Source organism: Cervus elaphus, chromosome 18 (genome assembly GCF_910594005.1).
Source record: "Cervus elaphus chromosome 18, mCerEla1.1, whole genome shotgun sequence".
NCBI classification, from domain to species: Eukaryota; Metazoa; Chordata; class Mammalia; order Artiodactyla; family Cervidae; genus Cervus; species Cervus elaphus.
In genome coordinates this window covers 123,658,766-123,686,431 of record NC_057832.1, presented here as the reverse complement: position 1 = coordinate 123,686,431, position 27,666 = coordinate 123,658,766, and the positions used below count along the sequence as shown (strand labels likewise).

Here is a 27,666-nt window from a genome sequence, read left to right as displayed (position 1 = left end):
ATACTCTTTAAGTAGAGTCCACGGTGGTCTTGGGTGGGAGGAAAGCGTTGTTTGTGCAGCAGCCGTCAGCTGGGAGGGCGGTTTCAACTGGTTTACCTGCCCCCAGTCATCCCCACCCCGGCTTCCCCTTCCTCTCCCACATCTGAGGAGAAGGGAAGTACTCAGTTCAGCGACCGCAGAATTTGACATTGAAACGTGAAGGGGAAAACCAAGGGAAAAAAAAAAATCTCAGTTCTCCTGTTGTTTGCTTTCGAACTTTCTTTTCTGGCTTCAGACCCTGTGTTTCCCGGATGATGGCCGTGAAGTGGTGTGTTTTAACTCTGATCCCCCCATCCTTGTGGCCCCCCGCTTCCAGAGACAGATCCCTGGGGCGGGTCTGGGGTGCGCAGACCTCACGCTGGCTCCAGCACCCTGCGACTCACAGCCCCATGCCCAGGCCAGCAGGGCCCCACACGTCTGCTTGCTCTCGGGCCCTCTCCCAGTGGCCCCTCCTGAGCTGTGGGCCGCCCCTCCTGGGGCTTTCCCCCAGGGCTGCGGCCAGCTCGGACCTGCTGTGGAAGCTGGGCACCTGTGCCTTCCTGGCGCTGACAGCCTGAGATATTCCTGCTGGCCTCGGAGGTCAGCACCCTCATCTCACAGCTGGGAGAACCGAGACCAAATGGACCGATGGTGACGTGCCCCCATCACCCCGCTCGTCAGTTGCCATTCACAGCAGCTTCGGAGGCCTAACTGGGTCCCCGAAGGATGCTGTGAGTTTGTCTCTGAGGCGGAGGCAGCTGCCTGTCCCCACCCGCGCCCCCGCAGCCCTGCCCTCTGCCTTAATGAGGCTGCGGGCAGGATGGGGAGCCTGCAGGCCTTTTGTGCCCCTGCCTGGCTCCGTGTTGGCCTTGGACCCTCCCTCGCGCTCCTCTGTCCTGGAACCTTTGTGCGGGCTGCAGCACTCACTCTGAAAGGCCTCCCCCAGCTCTACCCCGCCCCGAACATCCCATCTGTCCCCCAGCCGGACCACACACCCCCCGCCCACCCAGCGCGGCCCCCTCTGAGGACCTTTCCCGGCATCTTGGAACGCCCTTCACTTCCGGAGGGGCTTTGGCCCCAGGCTGAGCCAGACCAGAACTCGGCTTGTTCCTTCCCCGGCGTGTCCTCTGAAAAGAAGGTGAGGATCTGTGGAATGAACGCTCAGCCCCAGCAGGGACCTCTCAGTGCCAGTAAAACCTGATCGGCAGGTGGGTCTAAGGTATCATTGTGGTCACAGACCGTGGGGATTCAGTATCTGCTGAGCAAAGAGAAAATTAGGAAGGCGCAAAAGTTTCTGGTAGGAAACAGCTGCTCGTCCCCGTCCACGTCAGGACCAGGGTTCCTTGAAGAGGTGGGCAGTTTGTTTCCACTTGACTTGGCTGTTTTTCATTGTCCGAATATGAAATATGAACCTGAAACGCCCGTGCACACAGGTGGGGCCACCCCAGACCACCTTTGCTTGCAGAGGCCGAGGTGAACGTGAGCGGTGAGGTGTCTGACATTCAGGACCCAGTGAGCTGTCAGCTACAGGAGCCCAGGAGTTCAGGGTGTGTGTTTACTGTTTTATTTGTCTTGACGATGGTGGCCCCGCTGGGGGGCTTCTAGCTGGACTGGAACCCTCCTGTGAGGGCTTCTGGGTCTTGCCAGGGTTATGAGTCAGACACACTCTCTCCTGCATCTCCATGAACTCCAGCTTTCAGTCGAAGCATCAGAGATCATAGCGGAAACCATGGTAACTGTGGGTTAGGAGAGAAAGAAGATGCTCCGTGGAGTTACGTGTTTCCTTCCTGTGTTTTCCTTGTCACGGCTCTTCCCTGATTTCACCCTGATGGTGATCGGAAACAGAGCAGGCAGAGTGTGTCCCAGGTCTGAAAGGACACTCAGGCTTGGGGCAGGACCTTGTAGACGGTGGACGAGTCAGACACACCAGGGAGGAACTTAGTAACGTGTCTTCTGGGCCCTTTAAGCAGCAGGCCAGCCGTAATTTTGTGATTTCATCTCCTGCACCATAGACCCATGGAAAATGAGAACGGTCTTGAGCTGTCACCTGCGGCTCACCAGCCCCACCCGAAGGTCTGAGTCCAGCCCCCAGGCAGCCCCGCCCCCCACAGCCTCTCATGGGGGCGGCCCTTCCCCCAGTGTCTCGGCCACTGCCCGGCGTGGGGGGCCTGGGCCCTAGGGGCTGCTGGCTGGAGGCGGTTCCCACTGATGAGCAGGCATCTGGAGAGCCTCGCTGATCTGTGCTGGACACCGAGGGGGACAGAGAGCAGAAAGTGACCGCTGCCTTCAGTTTGGCAGGCGAGGACCATTCACGTGGCAGGAACTGGACAGCAGACAGGGTCACTGTCCCGGCCGCGCGTCTCTGACTGTAGGCTGCTCCAGACGGAGAAGCGAGCAGAGTGCCCTTCTCACCTCTGTCGGCTGAAATGTGTCTGTGTCTTTACCTTTCATTTAGAGAAAACGTTTACAAAAGGGGAGCCGTGACTCAGTATTGCTCCGTAAACACTGCTGACCGGGGGCTGCTGTCCTGGACAGTTGACTGATGCCACGGGAGCCGGCACTTAAGGCGGCTGCAGTCTGGCCAGAGGAGCCCGGGTCTGCGGCCACGGCTGTTCTCAGGGTGTTGGGGTGCTGGTGGGGCACGGGTTAAAGGTCAGAAGGAGCACCGCCTTGTGGAGACTCTCAGGCCAGCTCAGGATTCACTCGGAGACGTGCTTCTCCCCTGCATGGGCATGTGTGTAGATTGTGAGTATGGGCATGTGCACGGATTGTGTGTGCATGTGTGTGCATTCATGTGTGCACACACGTGCATTTGTGTGTGCGTGCGTGTAGGTGTACACGTGTGTGCATGATGTGTACATGTGTGCATTCCTGTGTGTGCACATTCGTGTGTGCATGCATGTGTGCATGAGTGTGTACACGGTGTGTGTGCTGTGTACATGTGTGCATGTGTGTACACATGCGTGCGCATGGTGTGTGAATGTGTGAGCATGCTATTCTGCCAAGGGAGTGTAAACGTGATCTGGGCATCACTGAGCAGCTGGTGGATGCAGTGAAGAGGGTCCAGGATGAGTGGTGGGGACCCCGTGACACACACCAGGGCTGGAGAGACTGGCTGAGCCCCAGCTCTTGTCCAGGAAGTAGGAGGTGGCCTGGATTGGGGACCCCGCCCAGTGCACCTGCTGCGGCTCTAACCTCCCGGGGGCCCTCTGCTTCCTACCCGGATACAGCCGGGGCACTCCATCCCTTACGAGGACGCTGGGGAGAGCCGTCCTGCTGTGCACAGAGCACGCACCTGTGTCCACGTCCCAGGGCAATGCTGAGCAGATGAGCTACTTTCAGTGAGAGGGCTCCCGTCAAACCCCACCCTCACTCAGCGTGAGTCTGTGCTCACGGCCACCCCTGGCCTCGAGGCCGTTCCTCCCAGGTCACACTTGTCACGCATCACAGCTGCTGGGGGACAGCCTGGCTCCCAAGCGAGGCTTCACTTTTCTTCCTGTGCTTTTACTCGATGGGACATTCCTGGACCCGGAGTGTCCAGGTCAGACATCTCACTTGTTTATTCATTTTGAATGTAGAAGTTGCTGTGTGTTAGACATACCTTGTGTGGGCTTTTAATGGAAAAGTGAAGCCTGATCAGTCAACTACGAATGAGCAAAGTAAGCAGGAAGAGAAGACCTGCGTGGGCCTCACCCTGAGGGCCCGACCCAGGGCTCCCCTACTGCCCTCGGGCCATGTGCCGTGGGGCTTGTGGTCAGGCCACCTCCGAGCGTGTTCGTGGCGCCCTCCCTGTCATTGCATCTCCATGGCTTCTTGCATGTGACCCCCCCGAACACCACTCTGGGGTCCCCTGTGCTCCTTGTTCTCACCGTGTTGTGGGGTCCGCAGTGCCTTCCGAGCTGGGCTGAGGCCCTCCCAGGGCAGCCGCTCCTTTTCAGCGTTTTCATCCTCCCGGAGAGTAATTGACCCACCCCCCACCCCCCCCCCCCGGGCACCTAATGAACCCCTTTCGCTTTCTCCCAGCTTTGTGCATCCCTCCTCAGCTCTGCCCTGCTACACTAATTACGATCCCAAATAGCCCCACAAACCCGGCGCCTTTGTGTGCACACTCGGCGTCCGCTGCTTTGTTCCCGCTGCCCCGTGAAAGGTACAAAGAGGCTGTTCTCAAGCCCGGGGAGTCCTGTCTTTCCTGGGGCGGAATCTGGGGATGGCAGGCCTTTTCTCTCAGAGCAAGCCCCACTCGGTCCAGGTTCCCCATCAGATAAGATTGCAGAGAGGAGACGGTTACGTGTGAGGGTGGCCTCTGCCGCCAGAGTCCTGTTCGACTCACTTTGCAGATTGTGCTACAGCAGAGGGACGCTGGAGGCTGCAGACGCATCCCAGGGCTGTGGCCGTAGGTCGCAGGGAAGCAGGTGGCTTCACAGACAGCGACCCGAACACTCTGTGTGCTTCTGAGCCCGCCTCCCTGCACCCCCGCACACCCACACCTCTCTCCCGCACCCCCACACCCCCACACTCCTGCACCCTGAGGACCCCTGGAGTGGGAGGCGTCAGAGCTTCAGCGGATGCTGTGCTGACTCTTCTCTGGACCTGCCCGCTCAGGTGGCCAGCAGGGCTGGATGGACTGAGGGGCGCCCTGCATGGCGCCAACAGGGGGGACCTGCATTGGCTCAATGGGAAGTTCATGCCCCATCTCGCCTCTCTTGACCATCGAGGACGCGTTCAGACATTTTAAAGTGTTGGGACACATGCGTCACGTGTTTGATGATTCTGTGATGGAGTACTTGATTTTAGGGGGACTGAAAATGCTGTTCTTTTCTCTTTAGAAACTTCTGAACTCTGGTTTCCCCAGGAAGGGAGGGGAGAGATCCTTCCCGCTGCAGACAGTGGTCGGTCGGCAAACTGGGTTCCTCACGGCCCGTGCCCTCCCCTGCAGGGGCACAGTGCACGTGGAACCCCGCCTTTCAGTTGCGGTGTCCTGGGAGCAGGACCTGACCGGGCGTCCTGACCCCTCCCGCACACCCATGCGTGATCCAGGAAGCTGGTCGGGGCGCCCGTGTCCAGCAGAAGGAAGGCATGGACAGCGGCTGCACACTCGCCTCACGCCCCAGCCCTGTGTTAGCTCTTTACCTCTTGGCTCTTGGAAGGCCCCCTGCGGCCCTGTGCAGCCCTCCTACCACCATCCCCACCTCCACAGGCCAGGAGGCTGACGTCCAGACACAGGCCGCTTGTCCAAAGCCTCACAGCTGCTGAGCGGCTGAGCTGGGACTCAGGCCCGGGGTTTCTGGGTGGGAGTCGTTGCCCGGACACCCTCAACCCAAAATGCCTGGCGTGGATGGGGTCTGTCTCCAGCCGAGCTGTGTCCCCCGACCCCCTTGACCCAAGGATGGGGTCTGTCTCGGGCCGAGCTCTCTGCCCTGCTGGGTCCATCTTCTCCCTGGGCTGGCTCTTGAGGTGCCGATGCCTCAGGAGCCCCTCCTTCCCGAGAGGAGAGGCCACTGACGCTGGCGGTGCTGCTGCGGGCTCGCCGGCCAAACGGCCCCATCTCCGCGTGACTGTGTGTGCCACGGCCCCCCCAAGGAGCTCGGGACACTGCATCTGGCCTCTCCGTGACTGTCCCCAGATCTGCGAGGGTCTGGAAACTGAAGACACACAGCCGCGCAGAGAAGCGTCCGCTCCCTAGAGACAGCGTCCTGGAAACTACAGCAGCGTGGCCCGAAACAGGCGGTTTCCTCTTCGCTGTCGGAAAAGTGCTTCTTTTCCTTCACACGCACCGTCTTTTCTCCAGCTAGAGCGCAGGCACTGTGAGGAGAGACAGACCAGCCAGACTCCTAGTGGGAGTGTGCCCTGAGCCGGGGCTCTGGTCACAGCCGCAGAGAGCGCTCGGGGGGAAGGGAGCCCCCTGTTTGAGGGTGCAGTCCTGGGGGCTCCAGCTCTGTGCGGGCGCCCACTCTGCAGGGATGGACAAGGGGCGCCCCAAGCCCAGAGCTGTTTGGAGGGAGCCCGCGGACGGCTGGTAAACCCCATGTGTAGGTCTGCGACCAAGAGGTGCCTGTGGCTGAATCTGCCCATCTTTCTCTTCGTAATGGATTGCCTCTTGGTTGTTGAGTCTCATGAATCGGGACCCGAGGATGGTAATTGCCTTTATCCACTCAAGGGCATTGTGCTAAAAGCTCAGGATCATTCTTATGAGAGTAGCATGTCCTAGATCATGAGCAGAGTCTGTTTTTAATCAAAAGAGAGTTAGTCTGGATCTTAAACTCCTTAAAGATCTCTTGTTCAGTGGAGGGGCTGGAAGGTGCCGTCAGCCGAGCAAAGGCTATTTGCCAGACCCTCGTCTGTGCTCAGGACGTGGCCACATCTGCGAAGCTGAAGAGGACTGTGATTTGCTACGAGTCCGCGGGCTCCCCTGTGGCTCAGGGGTGAAGAACGCCAGTGCAGGAGATGCGGGTTCCCTGAGTCAGGAAGATCCCCCGAGAAGAAAACGGAACCCACTGCAGTATTCCTGCCTGGGAAATGCCATGGGCAGAGGAGCCGGGCGGGCTGCAGTCCACGGGGTCGCAGAGAGTGGGACATGACCGAGTGACTGATACACACTCACACGCGGTACTTCGTACCTCGATGGGCTGCGCCCCACAGTTTTCATCCTGGGGTTTCCGTGACCTCAGCCAGGGACTCAGCGCTCGGTGTGGACTCTGCCCCGTCTGCTGGCTGCCGGGGTTATGAATGAGGAAAAGTCCCGAACGTGAGTGGGCTTGTCTCTGGGTTTCTTTCAGAGCCGGCTGTGGAGTTCGTTCAGCGTGGTCAGTTACCATTCGCTCGAGTGGGGCGCCTTCCCCGGCTGACAGTAGCTCATAGCTCTGCATGCTAACCCCCGTCACAGGCTGTTACCTACAGGAGATTAGTCTCAGCAACTGCAGGGCTGGTCACTCGATGGCGCGAGTGTCCTGGATGATGCTGCGTGGCCCTTCCTGGTCGTAAACGCAGGCGGTGAACTCGGGGACGCGCACTGGCCTGGTTGCAGCTCCGTGTGATGGGAGCTCACGTTACATTTAAAACCAGTAGTTAAGCCCAGCTGGTGCACTCTGTTGTGGCCTGAGGGGTCAGCGGGTTCACGCCTTCACTGTTGCCGTGTGGACTGCGTATGCCTTTTTAGGGAGACATGGTCCTTTTAAATGAAGAATGAGGCTCCGTCTGCAGGGTCCCCGTCTGTCGGGGGCAGGCAGCCTGGTGAACCCACAACACCAGGCGGCCTTGCTGTGAGACCCACAGAGCACAGACTGGGACCTTCCCACAAAACCATACACCTGGGCGATGAAACGCCACCCAGTTAGTCTCCTGGCCAGACCATGACTAAGGCGGGTAGTAATGTTCTAAAAAGTTCATTTTTCCTTAGAAATGTTTAAGCAATAGCTCAGAGCATGGACAAAATATAGAATTCCTGTTATTAACTTACAAGCTATAATCAACATAAAGGACTAACTTACATTACGTAAAGGCTGCACGGTGATCCCCAGGGGTTTCCGCATCTTTCTGTGACTGTCTGCCTCTCTGGGTTCACCCGGAGCGTCCTGCGACAGTGCGGGGGGTGACGTGGCTGCAGGTCAGGGAGGTGGCCGCAGTGACTGTGCGGGATTCTGCCTGGCACCGGGTGGAAGGAGCCAGGACCGAAGGTCCACTCGGGCCCCTTCCTTGGACACCGGGACCTGCATGTCCCCTGCAGGGGGTGTGGTCATCGTCAGACTGAACCACTTTGGGGTGAGCCCCCTTTTTCTGTGGATGGACCAGTCTGGCCCTCTCAGGTCAGGTCAGGAGCCGCGGCGGCGGTGGGACTCGCCTGCTTGCAGGCCTGGTGTGTGCGCGGCGTGGCGCTCAGCTCTGTCGTCCTGCAGCAAGTGCGGCTCCAGCCCCACAGCTTCTGACGGTGCCACGGCCTGCTAATCCGAGCCACACCCGGCTCATACCCATGTCTCGGGTCCAGAGGGTGAGGCTGGGACCCCAGCCTTGAGGACTGCAGTAGGCAGACCCCCAGGGGAGCCGAGCTGCAGGTTGGGGGGACCCAGGGAGCTCGGCCCTGACCCTCACTGCCCCAGCCACGCCGGGTGCAGAGACCTCCCCACTTCTTGCTTCCGGACCCAGGTCCCCCCACGGGGGCCAAGCAAGGGTGTGTGATGGGAGCCCAGCATTGCTGTCCCCGGGGGTGATGCGGCAGTCCTGGCACCCTGCTCCCCCACCTGCGGGCCCCCTTCTGGGGGGCTCTTTCAGCCACGTGGGCCTCCTGCCCTCTCGCCCTCACTGCCCGCCTCCTGGCCTCCACATCTGCGTCGTCCGCCTGTGGGGCTCCCGTCCTGACCCCTCGAGGTCCCTTGTGGCTGCTCAGCTCTGCCAGCCTGCCAGCCAGGACATGGGGGCCTGGCTGCACCCGCCCCCCAGGGTTCCCGGCATCCAGTGTTGGGTCGGCAGCTTGCTGGGAGAGTTCATGACGACGCTGATGGTCACCCAGGAGCTCAGGCCCGTTCCCGAATGCTCCACCTGAGCCCGGTCTCCCACGCGGGCCTCCAGGGAGCTTTGCCTGTGTCCCCGTTTCAGAGGAGGAGGTGGGGGCGCAGAGAGGCTCACCGATTTGCTCAAGGTCACACAGCCAGCGACTGCCGCCCCTGGGACTCAGCATCAGCACCACAACTCCAAACGCAAGTGGATAGACGCTTCCTGGAGCCAGGAGAGAATCAGCGTGGGGGAGGCTGCAGTTGCCGTCACAGCCCCGAGAGCAGCAGGTGCAGGTTCCCAGGCTCCAGGGGGTCGGTGCTCAGCCAGGGCCGCCTGGCCTGCTGTCTGGAGGGGCGGCTTTGCAGAGGCAGGGCCCAGTGTCTGCTCGGGGCCCTCGGGACTTGGCTCCTCTGGTGACTTGCGGGAGCTGGGGCGAGGCAGCTGCTGGGCCCTGGGCATTTCACCTCCCCCCAACCTGTCTATTGGCACCAAGCCAGGCCCTCCCAGGGCCCCAGGAGCAGTGGCTCCAGCCCCCGGGCATCTCATCTCTGCCTGACCCTTCCCTGGCTCCACTTCTCAGGTCCTCCTGCCTCGTCATTTATCACATAGAAGCTGGACTGTGGTCAGTTTGAGGTCAAGGGTCCCCCCTTAGCGGGTGCACCCACTTTTATCTGCAGGTGAAAGAGGCCTGACCCTGTGTGGGCCCCCCAGCAGTGGGCCTGCGTGGCCTGGAGCCCCCCTCTGTGCAGGCGAGGGACCTCCTCTCCAGCCGAGGGCCTCTGTGGTCAGTATTGGTGCTCTTGGATGTGGGGTGATGGCTTTTCTTGGATCTTTGCCGCAGCTTTTATTTAAAACACAAAGACCCACAAGGAGAATCCACTCTCAGTAGCAGCCTGGCAAGTGCTGGGCCTGAGATGCAGGGCCAGTCCTGGGGGGCCGCAGGCACCTGTGTGGGCTTGGCCAGCTCTCCAAGTCTGTCCTAATCACCAGTGACTCATGAGGAGGCCATGGGGTGATCCAGGGCACCCCTACTTCTAAAATTCCTGCTTCCCTGAGAAGTGTCTGACTTGCCAGGCCACCAAGAGCTGATTAGAGAACGGTTCTGTCTTCATTGTACCAACACCCACTCCTGCACCGGTCAGTGACAGGACCACCTCCACTCCTGCACTGGTGATGGGACGCCCTCTGCTCCTGCACCATCAGTGACGGGACACCCTCCACTCCTGCCTGACAGTGATGGGACGCCCTCCGCTCCTGCACCCAGAGTGACGGGACACCCTCCACTCCTGCACCGTCAGTGACAGGACGCCCCCTCCACTCCTGCACTGGTGATGGGACGCCCTCTGCTCCTGCACCATCAGTGACGGGACACCCTCCACTCCTGCCTGACAGTGATGGGACGCCCTCCGCTCCTGCACCCACACTGACGGGACGCCCTCCGCTCCTGCCCTGGTGACGGGACGCCCTCTGCTCCTGCACCATCAGTGACGGGACACCCTCCACTCCTGCCTGACAGTGATGGGACGCCCTCCGCTCCTGCACCCACAGTGACGGGACACCCTCCACTCCTGCACCCACAGTGACGGGACGCCCTCCGCTCCTGCCTGACAGTGATGGGACGCCCTCCGCTCCTGCACACACAGTGACGGGACGCCCTCTGCTCCTGCCTGACAGTGATGGGACGCCCTCCACTCCTGCACCCACAGTGACGGGACACCCTCCGCTCCTGCACCCACAGTGACGGGACGCCCTCCACTCCTGCACCCACACTGACGGGACGCCTTCCACTTCTGCCTGACAGTGACGGGACGCCCTCCACTCCTGCACCCACACTGACGGGACGCCTTCCACTCCTGCCTGATAGTGACGGGACGCCCTCCACTCCTGCACCCACAGTGACGGGACACCCTCCGCTCCTGCACCCACAGTGACCCGACCGCCTGCACTGACCACCGGTCTGTGATGGGACCTCGTGGCCGGGGCCACGCTGGCATTTCACACACTGGAACCCTTCAGTCTTCTGTGCTCTCCTGTTCCTTCCCTTCCAGGGTGAAAGCACTTGGACCGGGGGCCTGAATGCCTCGCCCGAGGTCACTCAGGGAGTCTGGCCAGGCAGGGGCCCTTCCAGGGCACACCCTCTCCACAGGGACGAGGAGGGATGGAACCCAGAGTGGCCGTCACCCTTCATGCCGGCACCTCCAGGGCAGACAGCAGCTGCCCTGATGTTCTACTGTTCGGGGGTGAACCGCCAGCTTCCCAGATCCTCTTCCCCCGAGGAGCCGTTCTTGAAGGACGTTTTCTGTTCTTCTGGGTGAATGATGTGAAACCTCAGAAGCTGCTGCAGAAAGTTCTTGGTGTGCTTTTCTCAAAATCAGAAAAGCCTTCGCCATGCCGCGGTGGGAACCAGTGGGACGTGGACTTGGCTCCTGGAGTCATCTTCCTCAGCATCGGCAGTCGCCTGCCGTGCGGGCTTCCCCGGTGGCACGGTGGTAAAGAACCCACCTGCAGGGCAGGAGACGCAGCAGGTGCGGGTTCAGTCCCTGACTCGGGAAGATGCCCTGGAGGAGGGTGTGGCAACCCTCTCCGGTATCTGTGCCCGGAGACTCCCGTGGACAGAGGGGCCTGGCCGGCGGCCCACAGGTAGCCTGTGGACACGACTGAGCCCACCTGCCGTGCCTGCGCTCCTCGTTGCTTCTAAGATTCCATGAAGACGAGAGGGGAGTTTCGAGCAGATTCATTGTCTGGGAGCCATGGATAACTCCTGAACCCTGGGAGAGAGCGGCAGGGCCCCCACCCTTCACCACCGCCCTTCCTTCCCGCTCGTCTCTTCCACCGGCTTCTGAAGGGCCCAGCCCACTCCCCACAGATGCTCTGATGGGACTGGGGGCTCTCAGCCAGGCAGCCCCCCTCACAGCGCCCCTGAGCCATCCTCTGACGCGGGGAAGGGTCAGCACAGCGTCCCAAGGGAGAGCGAGCCCTCAGCGGCTCAGGACGAGCTTCAGTCCCAGAGACGGGCGGCCGGGCGAGAGGACATGGTGCGGGGACCTCCTTGCCCGCAGCCGGGCGTGCGGGGATCCGCCCCCGCGCACACCAGTGAAGGGGAGGGCTCTGGGGTCTCCACACTGCCCCCTTGCCCCGAGCAGTCCTCAGTGCGGGCCTGGATCCTCTTGTAAACTCTCTTCACGTCCTTTTGCTGGACGGCTCTGCTGACAGTGTTCGCCGGGCAGGGCTGGGAGTCACCGTAGCCTGGCTGATGGGATCCCCTCAAAGGCACTTCTGTGGGTCAGAAGAGGGGAGCATCTGGCTGGGTCTCCTGGGGGCCGCGTGACCACCGAGCCCTGAGTCTGGCGGCCGCTAGCACAGCCGGGCCTCGCCCGCCAGGCTGGTCACACACCCCTGTGCCGGGGCCCTGAGGCCCCACGGTGACCGAGCCGGGCTCTACTGGGCCCGGCCGGGCCCAGGGAGCGCGTCCGGCAGGCCCAGGCCTGCGCCTGTGTCACCCGGCAGGCCCGTCCCGTCCACCCTGCACGTTCCCCCACGCGCGCTTCTGCCGACTCTGTCCCGCGGGCGCTTCACCCCATGAGTGATGCTTCGGGAACAAGAACCAAAAAGAGGGATTTTTCCTGTAAATACCGTGACGGTGCTACAAGTGTCTGTATTTCAGCTCACAGGGTCACCCCCGCCCCCACCAGAGCCCACGTTCTGAGGAGGCGGGGGAGCCTGAAGTCTGTCCACACCGGGTCCAGGGCGGCCCCACTAGAGCCTCTCCTTGTCTGTCTGTGTGTCTGTGTGTCTGTGTGTGTGTGTCCATGTCTGTGTCACTACGCCTGTCTCTCTGTAGCGTGTCTACCCTTGTGCGTGTCTGTGTGCATACCTGTAGGTGTGCATGGTCTCGGGTGAGCCCTGTCCCCCCACCCCCACCCCCCGGCCCGGGATGCAGGTGGGAGGCTCTGACCGGCCGCTGTCTTGCAGGAGCTGTGCCGTCAGCGCATGGCCGTGCGCACGACGGAGCGCCCTGAGGCCACGCACACGTCCCGCGTCAGCAGTGTGTCCTCCCAGTTCAGTGACGGGCCCATGCCAAGCCCCTCCGCGCGGAGCAGCACCTCGTCCTGGTCAGAGGAGCCCGTGCAGCCCAACATGGACATCTCCACCGGCCACATGGTGCTGGTAAGGCCCGGGCCCTGCCACGTGGAGTGGCCAGGAGAGGCTAGGGGGGCGGTCCCAGACTGCCCAGCCACAGCCTGCCCTCCAGAGGAGCACCTGGGAGAGACGGGGTGGGGCAACTGCCCAGCCTGCGCCCCGCCCTCCAGGGGAGCGCCTGGGATTGGTGGGGTTGGTGGGGGAGGGTCCCCAATTGCCCAGCCTGCGACCTGCCCACCGGGTTAGTGGCTGGGAGAGACGGGGTTTGGGGCAACTGCCCAGCCTGCAGCCTGCCCACTCAGGGAGCCTGGGAGAGGTGGAGTTGGTGGGGGAGGGTCCCCAACCGCCCAGGACACCGGCGAGGCGGCGAGGGGAGGGCACCCCAACGTCCAGCGTCCCCTCGAGGCCTCCCCAAGGGAGGGTTGTCCCCACTCTACACAGAACACTGGCCCGACTGAGCAGCTGTGGGGTTTGCCCTGGGAATGCGCACAGGTGAGCGCCAACTGAATGCGTACAGTTGAGTGCCGACTGTATGCGAGGCTTTCCGAGCAGCAGCATCTGGGTGAATAAATGTCCCCCCCACCCCGTGCTGCTTCTCGTGGGAAGGGTCAGCTGCCTGCCCAGCACAGAAGCCTCCCCATAGGAAGCCCCCCACCCGTCCTGGGGCCCATGGTACCTGATGCATAATTGCTGTCCAGGGTTTATAAGAGGCGCCTGTTTATAGCTCAGCCCCTTGTGCTGTGTGGATGGGTCCTGACGACTGTGGCCTCTGCCCTCCGGGGCATTCCCTGATCAGTACCGTCTTGCTGGTCGGTCCCTCCTTCTGGGGACGGGCTTCAGATGACCCTGGGCAGAGCCTGGGCCTGGAGACCAGCACAGACGGGTGGCTTAGCAGATGCTGGAGTCCCTCAGTCTGGAGGCAGGGGCTGAGACGAGGCCGGCAGATGCGGGGTTTGGAGGGAGCGCGCGTCCTGGCCCTCAGATGGCAGCCTCTGGTGTGTCCTCCGTGGGGAGGAGGCAGGGAGCTCTGGGGTCTCATGAGGGCCCTGATCCCGGCGCAAGGGCCCCACCTCTGACCTCGTCACCTTGGGGGCCAGGATTCCAGGGAATGTGGGGGACACAGACGTTCACCCCAGAGCAGCCCAGAGACCACGTGTTCGCTAAAGAGCTTCGGTGGGCAGCTGGAGGAGAGGCCTGGAGTCGGCCCCGGTGATCTTGGTGGGCAGAGGCCTCTCTCCCAGACGTGCGGGTCCCAGGGCAGGAGACACGGGTGCCTCACGGGCTGATGGATGCAGCTGAGACCACAGCACAGGAGGAAGCCGAAGTCCAGGAGCTCAGCTCTGCTCCAGCCCCGCAGACGGAGGGCCCGGGGCTCAGGCTGCACGACACTCCCAGGGCTCCGTGTGGTTGTGGGGCATCCTGAGCCCCAGGTCTGCAGTTTCCTGGGGAGACAGCTCACCCTCGGGTCTCAGACGTGCCGCCCTGCTGCGCCCACAGCCAGCACCTCGGGAGCGCCTCTCCTGTGCATTGCGGCTCAGGCGCTCCGTCGTCTCTGACGCTGCGACCCCGTGGACTGCAGCCCCCAGGCTCCTCTGTCCATGGGATCCCCCAGGCAAGGATACTGGAGTGGGGTGCCATTTACTTCTCCAGGGGATCTTCCCCACCCAGGGATCAACCCCAGGTCACCTGCATTGCAGGTGGATTCTTTACAGACCAAGCCACCAGGGAAGTTCTCTGTGGATAAATAACTGTGGTTATTACTTCAGAGCTGATTTTTTAGAGAACATGTCCCTTTTAAAAAAGGAAATTTATCCGAAAGTCCAGATTTCTAATGAGATTCAGTATTGGGGTCAACATGCCAGCAAGGGGTGTCTATCTGGCAAGCTCCCCCCGGGAGACGTGTGTTGAGAGTCTTCGTCGCGTTGTGATGTTTCCATATTTCAGGACCTTCAAGTTACAACTTGATGTATCTCACCTCCAAATGGGAGATGAGTGTATTGTGTTTTCCATAGAAAATTGTGTCTCTCAGTTCCCGTGTGTGGCGGCAGGTGTAAGAGCGAGCCTGGTAGTAGTCTCTGGGTGAGTCCCTACCCCAGAGAGCTGACCTGCCATCCCCTGGCCGCCTGCAGCCCCCCTAACATGGGGTGACCCCCAGTGACGGCAGCGACCCCCATCCACCACCGTGCAACCCAGACACCTGCGTGCCCTGGGCCGGCCCCTGGACTCAAGGCTCCCTCTCATTAACTGACTTTGTTTGAATGGGGATCACCAGCTGCTCTTCCCGACTCGGAGCGGCGAACGAACCCCATGGAGAGAGGCTGATGAGGCCACGAGGACCTCACTGGGCACAGCCCGAGCCACCGCCCCCTGACCCGCGCAGAGGGGTCTCCCAGCCCGCCGTGGTCGTCGTCCCCCGCACGGGGCGCCAAGACGTGGAGACGGGCAGAAGCGAGTCCCCGTGGCCTTTTACACCTTCTCACCCACGATGGCAGGTGACGCGGCTCGTCTCTTCGGCTCTGGAACTGCGGCCCTGTCTCACGAGGCCTCCCCGGGCCAGGTGGTCTTGTCAGCGGTGCATGGATGCTGACCCCACGTCCTCATGGGCTGCGGAGCAGCTGAACCTCAGGACCTGACCCCCCGACCTGCTGACCCGTCAAGGCCGCCGGGAGACGCGCGTGCGGTGCCTGGGCCTCCCGGCCCTCTGTCAGGACTGCTCCCGGCATCAGACAGCTGGCCCCAGGACCACAGGCTGACGGTGCAGGGGTCACAAGGATGGCCGTGCCAAGGTCCAAGCAGACCCCAGGAGCCAACTGGGAACCTGCTGGGAGGCGCCCTCGCCCCCAGGGTGCAGGACGGAACGTGCCCCTCGGCAGAGGCCGAGCCTCTGAAGGACTGAGGAGCATGCCGCGGCTGAGCCAGCTTGCTGTCGCCGGAGGGCGGCCGGGGGCCGACCTGAGGGGAGCCCTCTGCCCTGAGCCCCACACCGCGGCCACCCCGTCCATGCGGCATGTCGTCGGGTTCTGCACCGAGGCCCCACGCTGGGGGCTGCCGTACCGAGCCCTCAGCACCAGTCCTCCTGGGGGTGAGAAGGAGCCATCAGCCTTTCCCCCAGAGGAGGCAGGCGGCCCCGCGAGGCGTCTGCGGGAGGAGTGCACGCGGTCACAGGCTGCTGTGCCGACGATGCAGCCACTGCCGGCGGCCCTCGTGACCTGGGCGATCTCCGTGACGGAGGAGGCCAAGCCAGCTCAACTGCAGGGACGGCCTTCCCACTGCGCCGGGGGTCCCGGGCAGGGGTGCAAGACCCAGAGAAGTGGGCCAGGGAGGCGGCTGTTGGTGCAGGCTCAGAGGGCGAGGTCCCAGGCAGCGGGGAACGGGAAGGGAGTCCTGGTGGCCGCCCCGTGGGCACGTGGGCAGGGCAGGCCGGCCATCAGGAGCCTGCTGCCCCCAGAGTCACCTCCCCGACAGGGCCCGGCACAGCCTCAGGGCTGCCGAGCCTGGGCTCAACCTGGAGATGGACACCCTGCAGGCGGCAAGGGCGCCAGGCCCCCAAAAGTGGGAGAACCTAGGAAGCTTCTGGCCCCGAGTCCCTGATGAATCCGCTGACCTCTGCTTCCCCATACCCAACACGGGCTCAGGGGTAGCACCCCCTGTGAGTTCCCCGTGAGGGTTAAACCAGGGAGGGAGAGACGCCGGGCCTGTGGGCCTGCAGCTGTGACGAGTAAGCCGGGAAGGATTAAGGCCAAAATGGGAATAATGTTCCTCCGAAGAAGCTGAGGAAACAAGGGCCTTCTCCGCAGGGAGACGTCCGGTACCCGGGACACCACAGCCCTGGGTGCAAGCAATGGTGCTTTGGGGGCCTTTGCGAGCCCAGGAGGGGGGGCCCGGGAGGCTGGGCCTGACCACGCGGCACACAGGCCTGGGCCGAGGTGGGGGCCCCAGCGTCACCACGAGGGGAGATGGGGAGGAAATACCCTCGGCGGTGAACCGGGCTGGCTTCTGAAGACGCGTTTCCAAGGCAACATGACCAGGTCTGATCCAGCTCAGGACAGCGCTCTGGAGACGGAGGCCTCAGGCCAGGAACTGCACGGGGCTGCCATCAGCGTCGCCATTTACACACGTGACAGGCATGGCTTCTTCAGACCCCCATCCACCCTTTGGAAAGCTAAAGGGTCACCTTTGAATTTACCCTTCCAAAAGGCCTGTTTTTAGACCACGCTCATCTTCAGAGGCTGACTTGTCAGCATGCAGCTTTGGGGCGGTGCTGAGAGCAGGTGGGAGTCCCCAGGGCCTGGAGTCGGAGGAGCTCACATGCGGGGCCGTGTAGACAGAGCGGCCACATCTTCAAGTTGAAGGTCGCGGTCCGGACTGGATCTTTGCATCCGCTTCACTCCTGGAAAATACAGCAGGTGTGAGCACCCCTGCGCATGTGAGTAGCAGCGCTGTCCCGAGAAACCGTGACGTAGGACCTGGGTTCAGCCCATTTCACAGATGGAGACCATAAAACTGAGGGCAGTAAAGTAAGCCCCTGGAGACTGGGAGGCTACCACACTGCAAACGGTGACCGAGGCCGCCCCTCATCGGTGAAGGGAGGATCCTTACTGATGGAGCCGGCGTGTTTGGTGACGGGCTACACGGGCTGAGGATATGCTGTGTCCACAGAAAGGTCGGCCACTCGGCCCTCACGGCCGGCCGTGTGGCGGGGCTCCCCGGACCTCCTTTGCACCCTGACCACAGGGCCTGCGAGTGCTGGTGTGGTCTCCTCCCCGCCAGGCTCCTCAGCTCGTGTTCACACTTCTGTGCCCCCCGACGGCAGAAGTCAGAGGCTCAAGCCGGACGCCGCGTCTCTTCCCCAAGGCCCGGTCTGTCGGAGGAGGGGGTGGGCAGCCCCAGCTTCTTGGTCTTTAAATTTGGCGCCCGTGTTCCTAGCCCCGGAGGCATGAGTGTCCAGCTGCTGTGGGTCTGTGGCCCTCACGTGGCCTGTCTTAGTCAGCTCGGCGGTCAGCACCCTAGACGGGGTAGCTCAGACAACAGAATCTGACTGTCTCTGGTCCTAGAGGCTGGAAGCCCGAGGTCAGGATGTGGGAAGTTTTCATTTATCGGGCCTCTCTCTGCCACATGGACGCGGTCTTCCCCCCACGTACTCACACGGCCGTCCCTCTGTTTGTGGGTCCAGATCTCCTCTTATAAGGACCCCAGTCGGTGGACCACAGCCCACCCACCACATAATCACCTCTTTCGAGGCGCCACCTCCAGGCAAACTCACACCCGAGGTCTCGGGGGCCAGACGTCCTATGGGTTTGGGGCACACGGTTAGCACGTGACGAGGCCTGAGGCCTGAACCGCGTGTGTCTGCTGCTCATGTGAAGGCCGGGAGAGGCCCAACTCCTTTCTGCCCCAGCCCTGCGGCATGCACTGTGCTGGAGGCAATGGGCTGACGCTGCCGGGAGGCGGCCAGCTGCCCAGGCTCCGGGGGCGTCTGCTCTGCAGCCCCCACCTACGGCAAGGGGGCTGGGGGGGGAGGCTGGTGGACGGAGGCTGTCTCCCCCTCTCTGGGTGCAGTGACCCCCCCCAGGGCACAGTGGACCCCCCCGCCGAGTGCAGTGACCCCACCCCCCTGGGTGCAGTGACCCCACCCCTCCCCCTCTGGGTGCAGTGACCCCACCCCCGCCCCCCTGGGTGCAGTGACCCCACCCCTCCCTTCCTCTGGGAGAAGGCGCGCCTCCAGGAGGGTCCTCAGGAAAGGAAGGTGTTAGCACAGGAAACAACAGCATGTGGCAGGAACCATTTCGGGCTTCTCACCAGGAGCTTCTCACCAGCTTCTCACCAGGAGCTGGGGCGGGGACCACCTCTCAGTGGGGCGTTGAAGGTGCGGGAAGGCAGGGCCAGCACTCAGACACACGGGCCTGGGCCCCGGGCTTCTGCAGAGCCGACCCACGGCCCCTGCTGGCCGTGCCGCCCACTCGGCCAGCCCTCCCCACAGGGCTTCTCTGGCGCTTTGAGGTCAACGCCTTCTTTTTTTGGCCGTGCCTCGAAGCGTGTGGAATCTTAGTTCCCCAGCCAGGAGTTGAAGCTGCGCCCCCTGCACTAGAAGCATGAAGCCTTAACCACTGGGCCGCCGGGGCGGTCCCGTGATGTCGATGGCTCCTCACCGTCCGGTGCTGGAACAGGACAGGGTGCCGTCCCCCCTGCCCAGTGCTGGGGGGCGCCGAACTACCGCTGCATGTTTAGTGGGGTGCAACTCGTCTTGTGATTACTAAACATCTGATTTATCGTTTAAAGTGCTAGGATGGTGCCAGAATGACTGCCTTGCTTGTCATACCTTCTTGTTGAGAGTGAATTGTGTAAGATAGAGTGGGATCAAGCACTCACTATTTATTGAATTAGATTGAATGCTCAAACACAATCTGGTAGTAAGTCCGTGAGTTAACATTTCCAAGGGATAAAAATGGAAACTGGTGTCCAGATACCACTTGGAAAGTGTCCATTCACATGCACAGACACGAAACGATCCCGTGCGCCTGACCGCCTCCCTCAGTGAAACCTGATGTGTTGCCCAGAAAAAAGGCCGCGTTCTTCCAGCCCAAAGGGCACCTCTGGGGTCTGGCAGGTTTAGAAACGTTCAGCAAACTGAGTGAGCAGTGTGAGTCCAGGCCCAGGGCGGAACTGTGTGCAAAATCAGAAGATATAATGTGTTGTTATTAAGTCTCCAAGTCGTGTCTGATTTTGTGACCCCATGGGCTGCAGCACACCAGGCTTCCTGTCCTTCACTATCTCCCGGAGCTTGCTCAAACTCATGTCCCTTGAGTCGGTGATGCCATCCAACCATCTCATCCTCTGTCGTCCCCTTCTCCTCCTGCCCTCAATCTTTCCCAGCATCCAGATCTTTTCCAGTGAGTCAGCTCTTCACATCAGGTGGCCAAAGTACTGGAGTTTCAGCTCCAACATCAGTCCTTCCAATGAACACCCAGGACTGATCTCCTTTAGGATGGACTGGCTGGATCCCCTTGCAGTCCAAGGGACTCTCAAGAGTCTTCCCCAACACCACAGTTCAAAAGCATCAAGTCTTCGGCACTCAGCTTTCTTCACAGTCCAGCGCTCACATCCATACGTGACTGCTGGACAAGCCGAAGCTTTGGCTGTGCAGACTTCTGTGGGGAAGTAATGTCTCTGCTTCTGAACGTGCTGTCCAGGCTTGTCGCCGCTTCTCTGTGTAACGTGTACTTTCTGGAATTGCACCCTGCCAGTAGTCCATCGGTGAACCACGTTTGCTCATCCTCCATCCCTGCATGTGGATCAGCTCCAGGGCAGAGCACGCGCTCCCGAGTGCCTGAGTGAAGCAGTCGGTCAGTGTTGCCCCGAGGAGGTTCCAGTCCGCTTGCGGTGAGAAGGGTGCGGCTGGGCAGGTTGGATGCAGCCAAGTGCCGGGCACGGTCCTTTGCTGGGAGACCCTCTGTCCTGGGAGGCCTGGGCAGGGAGGGGCCACTGTCCAGGTGGGCAGGAGACGGCAGGAAAGGTCGCAGCTCCTCCGGGAACCCCGCTCCTGCTCCCAGGGTGAGCGTGCTCGGGAGAGGCGGGACGTGCACACAGCCGTGAACGGCCGTGACCCTGCCCAGAGTGAGGGGCTGCGCTCCGTCCGCACGTGGCCCCTGCGGCTCCCTGAGCAGGGAGAGTCCAGCTCTCCCGATGCTTGTTCAGCGCGTCTGCCGGAGGTGAGGGCGTGACCAACAAGCGGGACCGAGGGGTCGCGACCTCTGCCCTCTGACGGTTTCTCTTCCGGAGTCAGAGGGCAGACGCGCTGATGAAAGGTGGTCCCAAATCCAGAGGCTGCCTCCCAGGGTGACCCGTGGGGCCGCTCAAAAATATCGGCTTGGTCTCCGCACCCGCGGAACAGGGCGGCTCACGAAGCCCCATGAGGGTGCCCGCGTCGCTCAGCCTGTGCGGGGCTGCCCAGGCCTCCGTGCACAGAGGTGTGGGGCGGGCCGCCCGCGACCTGTGTGCCGGAGTGTCGTCCCCTCGCTCCCTCTGCGAGGCCTGGCTTCCGTGAGTCCCTCTCCCCACCGCCCACAGGCTCAGCAGTTGTAATTTAATTATTGTCCAGGTGATTTTACCAAGCACATCTCTGCCCCCTCCCAGATAACCTCGGGGACGCTGACTCTGACCCTGATATCTCCCTCTGAGACATGTATTGTCATTATCCAGTATTTCAGTTTCACTGTATGTTTATACCCTTAAAATAACCATTTTTTAGTTACTGATTTTCATAGTCAGCCCTTATTCAGATTGACTCATTTTTTCCCCCATCAACATCACTCTTTCTCAGTTCTTTGTTTTGGGTAAAATCTCCTCTTGTCCTAAAACATATTCTTCTTTCAGTCCTCTAGTAGGAAAGCCTTCCCATTTTTGTCTGAAAATGTCTTCAGTGAATCCTCACACTTGCATGATAGATGAGACAAGGATCAAATTCTAGTTAGTTTTCCCCCGTTACTTTAGCAGCACTATATTCTTGCCTTTGATGCTGTTGCCAGGCTGTCTGTTGCGGGTGCGGAAGCTGTACTTTCGTGACGTATCTCACTTTCTTCCTGAAGTCTACAGCTCTGTGTCAGGAACTTCCTTGTGCCCTGTCTTCATGTGGACCTACTTTATTATATATTTTTCTTTTGCTCCAGACTTACTACGATTCCTGAAATCAGAATTCCTATCTTCAACCGGTTTTAGAAGATGAAAAGCCATTTACAGTTTACATCTGACTGTAGGGTGTTCTCACGCCCCCGTCCGTGTTTTCTCTCTTTGTCCCTCGGCCTTTCATTCCAGGGAATCTCCCCTACCCTCCCATCCAGTGTGCCTTGGATGTGCCTTCAGCAGGGTCTGGTTCACCATGTAACACATCCTTTGTGTCTCTGGTCTCCAGGGGTGTATTTTTCACTTGCGGTTGTTCTGTTACTCTTTTCCAAGTCTGCCTGCTGTGTTGTACTTGTCCTGTATTGTTGAACCTCCTTTGACAGTTATTTTAAATGTAGCATTTGACTGGTTCCATGTAATATTAATACTTCTATTATCTAGGTTCCTATGAACTAAACTCACTCTTGGATATGTTTGCCATATGTTGGATTCTGGAATTTCAGATTATAAGCTCCTCATCAGTGGGGCTTTATCTCTCAGAATTTTGTGTAACCCACGCTGACAGTGTTGACCTCAAAGGACAGGTTTTGAGATTGATATTCCAGCCACTCCTGGCTTTCATGAAACTAGGACCATCTTTACATCAGCTCCCCACCCAGAGATTCCCAGGTGAAGCACGTGTTGTGAATTTGACCCTCAATCCTAGATGAGGCCCCAGGTCCAAATGTTTTCCCGTTTTGAGTCTGTAGGGAGACAGGTAAGCTCCTTGTGGCCTGAGCAAGTGCTTTCACTGACAGTGTGGCCTCTGAGCGTCCTGGTTTGGGGAGGAGGTGTCACACCCAGCACCCTGCCTCCCACATGTCTGGGTGCCCAAAGGTCTCATGTGGACAGTGGAAGCCCAGCGCCCGGGACTTCCCTTTATGTTGTGAAAGGCAGACTGTGCCGTCCTCCCAGCAGCTCCAGGTTCTCACAGAGGAGGCCTTTCAGGTTATTTGTTATCGTCTTCAGGAACATGAGACTCACTGCAAGTTAAACACAGTGTAGATGGCCGCTTCCAGCTGATTTCATGTCACCTTCAGAGTCACGTCTAAGGCCCAGCTTTACATTCTACATAATGAGACTCCTCAAGGTGCTCCCATATTCTAGAGACTGACCAGACACCTCATTCAGGCCAGTTCCCACACTTCCTTTTTGTACACAGGCAAAGGGGTCCCCACTCCCAAAGAGGGGCAATGCCAAAGAATGTTCAAACTACAGCACAATGCACTCATCTCACATGCTAGCAAAGTAATGCTCAAAATTCTCCAAGCCAGGCTTCAACAGTATGTGAACTGTGAACTTCCAGATATTCAAGCTGGACTTAGAAAAGGCAGAGGAACCAGAGATCAAATTGTCAACATCTGTTGGATCATAGAAAAAGCAAGAGAATTCCAGAAAAACATCTCCTTCTGCTTTATTGATTATGCCAAAGCCTTTGACTGTGTAGATCATGATAAACTGTGGAAAATTCTTCAAGAGATGGGAATACCAAACCACCTTACCTGCCTCCTGAGAAATCCGTATGCAGGTCAAGAAGCAACAGTTAGAACCAGACATGGAACAACAGACTGGTTTCAAATTGGGAAAGGAGTACATCAAGGCCATATATTTTCACCCTGCTTATTTAACTTATATACAGTGTACAAATACATCACGCGAAATACCAGGCTGGATGAAGCACAAGATGGAATCAAGATTTCTGGGAGAAATATCAATAACCTCAGATACACAGAGGACACCACCCTTATGGCAGAAAGTGAAGAGACAATGAAGAGCCTCTTGATAAAAGGGAAAGAGGAGAGTGAAAAAGCTGACTTAAAACTCAACATTCAAAAAACTAAGATCATGGCATTCGGTCCCATCACTTCATGGCAAATAGATGGGGAAACAATGGAAACAGTGACAGACTTTCTTTTCTTGGGCTCCAAAATCACTGCAGATGGTGACTGCAGCCATGAAGTTAAAAGACGCTCCTTGAAAGAAAAGCTATGACCAACCTAGACAGCATTTTAAAAAGCAGAGACATTACTTTGCTGACAAAGATCTGTCTAGTCAAAGCTATGGTTTTTGCAGTAGTCAGGTATGGATGTAAGAGTTGGACTACAAAGAAAGCTGAGCACTGAAGAATTGATGCTTTTGAACTGTGGTGTTGGAGAAGACTCTTGAGAGTCCAATATTCATTGGAAGGACTGATGCTGAAGCTGAAACTCCAGCACTTTGGCCACCTGATTCAAAGAACTGACCCATTGGAAAAGACCTTGATGCTGGGAAAGATTGAGGGCAGGAGGAGAAGGGGACTACAGAGGATGAGATGGTTGGATGGCATCACTGACTCGATGGACATGAGTTTGAGCAAGCTCTGGGAGTTGGTGATGGACAGGGAGGCCTGGCGTGCTGCAGTCCGTGGGGTCGCAGAGAGTTGGACACGACTGAGGGACTGAACTGAAAGGGGTCACCTCATTTCAGGAAGTGCCTGCATAGCTGTGTGTGCAGCGTAGGCTGGCTGTCAACGTGCGTGGACAGATGCCTTGGTCAGCAGGCAGCTGGGCAGGTGAGTGGACCCTGGATGCTCACGTCTGGTGGCCACGGGGAAATGCCAGTGATGCGTGTGTTGCCATGACAGTCGAGGCAGCTGTTGGGCGGGGCCTGGGCTGGTTCCCAGTCGGGTTGTGCAGGAGGAGCAGGAAGACTGACACCTGATAGTCCTCCGCTTCACCCACCAAACCTCGAGAGTGCGTGGGCGTGTCATTCAGGCAGCCCATGGTATGATGGCTGCTGAGCTGGGGAGAGATGAAAAATGCATGGGGTAGTCCTATCTCCAACTTTTCACCTTAAAAAGTGAAAACGATTTTTGATAGATCAACTCTCTTCTCTCTTCCACCTTGAACTCCCCATTTGAAAGCAACTGAACAATGAACACTTGTCAACCAACTCTTGGTTATTGTGGCTGACAATTAAATCTTCATTTTTTGCTTTTTTCTTTGCTGTATTTTAGCAATTTCGCTGCTGGTTGGAAGGTCTTGGGGAAGACAGGAGACAGATGTCTAGGCTTCATTCCCTCTCAGCAAGTTTGGTTGGTGAAAAGATGAGGATAAATATTTGTGTCTTATATTAGCTTTTCCTGTGTTGGTGTCACTTCTGTTCCCCTGTTCTCATATTATTGCCAACGAGCGTGTGGCCTGTTGGTTTCAGAAAATTAAAAACCAGAGACTGTACTTCCAAATAGCACTTTTAGATCGTCTGCAAATATCCCCTAATAATATTCTGTAGAGTCCAGCCTTTCCCATCTGGATATGGGAGAGGAAATTCATGTGTATGTTGCTCTCCTAGCTAACCTTTACTGCACCCGCTGGAATTCTTTATTCTTCCTAAAAACTTCATCAGAAAAATTGTAATGAGTACATCACTGGTACAGAACAGAAAAGACTGCTCTAAGAAAAGCCCTGCTGCTTGGTGATGCACGGGATGCTGTCTGTGTGTTGCTAGGCAACCATCCCCCCCCTTCCTCTTCCTGAGAGGTTTCCCTGTTAAGCGATTGCCGTCATCTTTCGAGTGAAAATTGCCTCCTCTCAGCTTTTTCGTGTCAGCTAGGTGATGGTGAAGGTGCTGGGTCTCAGAATCTTCTCTTACCATTGTGATTTGAGATTGGCCACTTGATTTTGTAGGTGACCATCTGGTTGGGGAGGTGTGGCTGGATGGCCCTTTAAACATACGGACTTGCTGGTACACACATAGAAACATTATTCGCAACTGCTTTTCAAGACGATCTTAAGATAGCACTGCCTGAGTCGCCGAATGACAGTGAAAACGCAGTGATTTCTTCATCGCTCACCTTCTTGTCTGACGTCGCCCGTCAGGCCCCCCCACCCCATGCTGGAGATGGCAGGGGTGTTCTTTGGGAGCGTATTGTCTCCCAGAATTAGTTTCTTCGTTAGAAGATCTTTGAAGGTTGGTTATCTTAAAACTGCATTGTCATGATTCTTTTTTTTCCTCTTATTGCCTATCAGCTCTGGAATCCAAGGTTGGTTTCCAACTGCATTTTGAACATTAATGGAATTTCTGAATGACTCATGGTTGAAAGTGTTTTTCATATATCAAAAAGACATAACTGAGGCTGAAATCAAATGCTTATTATCTCATTTAATAAAGACTTTATTAATCTATATCAATAAAAATTTGTTTAAGACTAATATTTGCAAATGCATTCTTTCCTATTGTCCAAGTAATTTATAAAAAGTAAATAGAGTGGTAGCTACAGCTAGACAGCTTACTTTTCTAGTTAAACCATTCTGATTTCTCTTCCACATCAAAGCCTCAGAAACATTACCTGTCTTTGTAAAGGTTAACATTGACTTCTGTACTAAACCATCTACAGACAAACTCTGAATATCCAAAGAATGAGAGGGTTTAATTATTGTTAAACACAGGGGTTTGCAATGGATAAGAATGACTTAGGAGAATTTAATCTGTTCAGAATGGTTGGGGTTTCTGTCTTCATCTTTCTTGCAGTTTCTGCTCCGTTTTCCAGGGCTTTCCATTTATCTGTGAAGATGAGTGTATCGTTGGTAGAAATAAGACAGCTAAATAGTAATTTTTTGTTTGATAAACAGCTGTTTCAGGCATTTAAAATGCCATGGGTAGACATCTTAAGCTTTTAAAAGGCAGAAATTAGTAGAAATATAATAAAGTTGAATTAATTTTTCTTTAGACTTGTGTTAATGGAAGTAGCTGCAGCCTGGGAGACTGATGTTTAAAATCACCACATTGTCAATTGTGAGGTCTTTTTTTTTTTTCACTGTCTGTAGACCAAAAGTACAAAAAGAAGAGAAGCTCACAAAAGATATTTGGTGAAGGCAGGTGGTCCGGATGAATAATGTTTCTTTCATTAACATATTTCCCTTATTAACTGTATAATTAATTGTACATAGCCAAGGGAAGCTATGGAAATTGCATTTTGAGATGTATCAAAGCTGCCTTATGCTTCAGACTTCCATGCAATTTACCATTAATGAATCCAGAGATGGGAGCCTCCAGTCTATAATTATTACTTACTATTTGAATGACAAGCAAAGAATTTTATCAGCAGAGTTTTAAATGAAAGGGGATTAGCCGCTAATGTTGAAATTGTTCATCTTATGAAAATAATTTTGAAGAAAATGTTTTAGTGGAAAGAGAGGTTTGAGGAAAGCATTTGCCATTAAAATAGCCATTTTCCGATACCCTGTATGAATCTGTCCACGTTTGACAGCAGGGTGCAAATACTTTTGAAAGTGAATGAATATTTTATAAGCTCCAGAGCTGCTCATGCATCCCAGGAATAGATTATGCAATATTCCTAAATATCCCAACGAAGGTGAGAGCGTTGGTAAGCTAGGCAGAGAAAAAAAGCAAGATGTAAAAAAATAAACTATATGAGAATATTCTGCAAGAAATTAAAATTTGTTTCATAGCATAGAAGTCTGTCCTTCCCTCTGTTGAGTGCTCATTTAAGACAGTAAATATTGTGGAGAAAACTGAAAAATGAAGCACTGAGACCCATTCTTCCAAAAGGCTTTCATTGCCAGCCTGTCTCTCAGGGGGACCCCCGTGTCCACCGTGCGGCTCTGGCCTTGGGGCCGAGGCTGCGTCGGAGGCCGTGGAGCTGGGGCCCCTTCTCCAGGTGGGGCTCGGCGGTGGGTGCACCCCCCTCGTTCATCAAGTGTTTACTGACCACCTAGGCCGTGCTGGGCTCCACGCCAGGCGCTGGGGCGGTGAGGAGTAAAGCGACCGGCCTGAAAACGCGTCTTTCATTTCTCTGCGCTGGTCCCTCCCACTGAATCGATAGCCAGTTTATGGCATCACCTGGTTAGAGCCCGGTGTCCTGCAAACAGGAGGAAGGCCGTGCTGGGATTTCCTGAAGCGTGGGAAGGTTGGTCTGGGCGGGGGCCGTTGGCAGACCCCACGAGTGTTCTGGGCGCTCGGGGATGGTCCTGGAGCCCCACGGGCTGGAGGAGGCAGCTGGGCCCGGGCTCTGAGTGGTTCCCTGGGAGTCCTGGCCCCCTTCCCACATGGGGCCCGGAAATGGCGAGCCGGCAAGGACACCTGGTGCTGGTGTGTGCTCTGGTCCTTTCTTAGAAGCTCTCGCTCTCTCAAAGCCTGGGATCACCTTGGTGTCACTCAAGTGTATTCGAGCGCGCTGGGCCTGTTGGCTACTCCAGGGTGCGAATCTCTCAGGATGTTTTCGTGTTATCTGGGAACCAATCACGATCAGCTTGGGGATTGAACTGCTGGACCCAGGTGACCTGAAGAGCTGATCAGTATTTCTGTGCCACCAGGAGAATTTGCTCCCTGGGACCATGACCGGCTACCATGTGCTTCCTCAGG

The 27,666-nt window shown here is 57.6% G+C and overlaps 1 protein-coding gene across 3 annotated transcripts in view; it reads left to right on the top strand.

Moving 5' to 3' along the window:
- PTPRN2 (protein tyrosine phosphatase receptor type N2) overlaps positions 1–27,666 on the top strand; it is a 593,102-nt gene that overhangs the window by 495,578 nt on the left and 69,858 nt on the right. For all 3 annotated transcript variants that reach the window (XM_043873080.1, XM_043873079.1, XM_043873077.1), the window contains exon 14: positions 12,478–12,672. In XM_043873080.1, the coding sequence (XP_043729015.1) occupies positions 12,478–12,672 (195 nt within the window). The remainder of the gene's footprint in view (positions 1–12,477; positions 12,673–27,666) is intronic.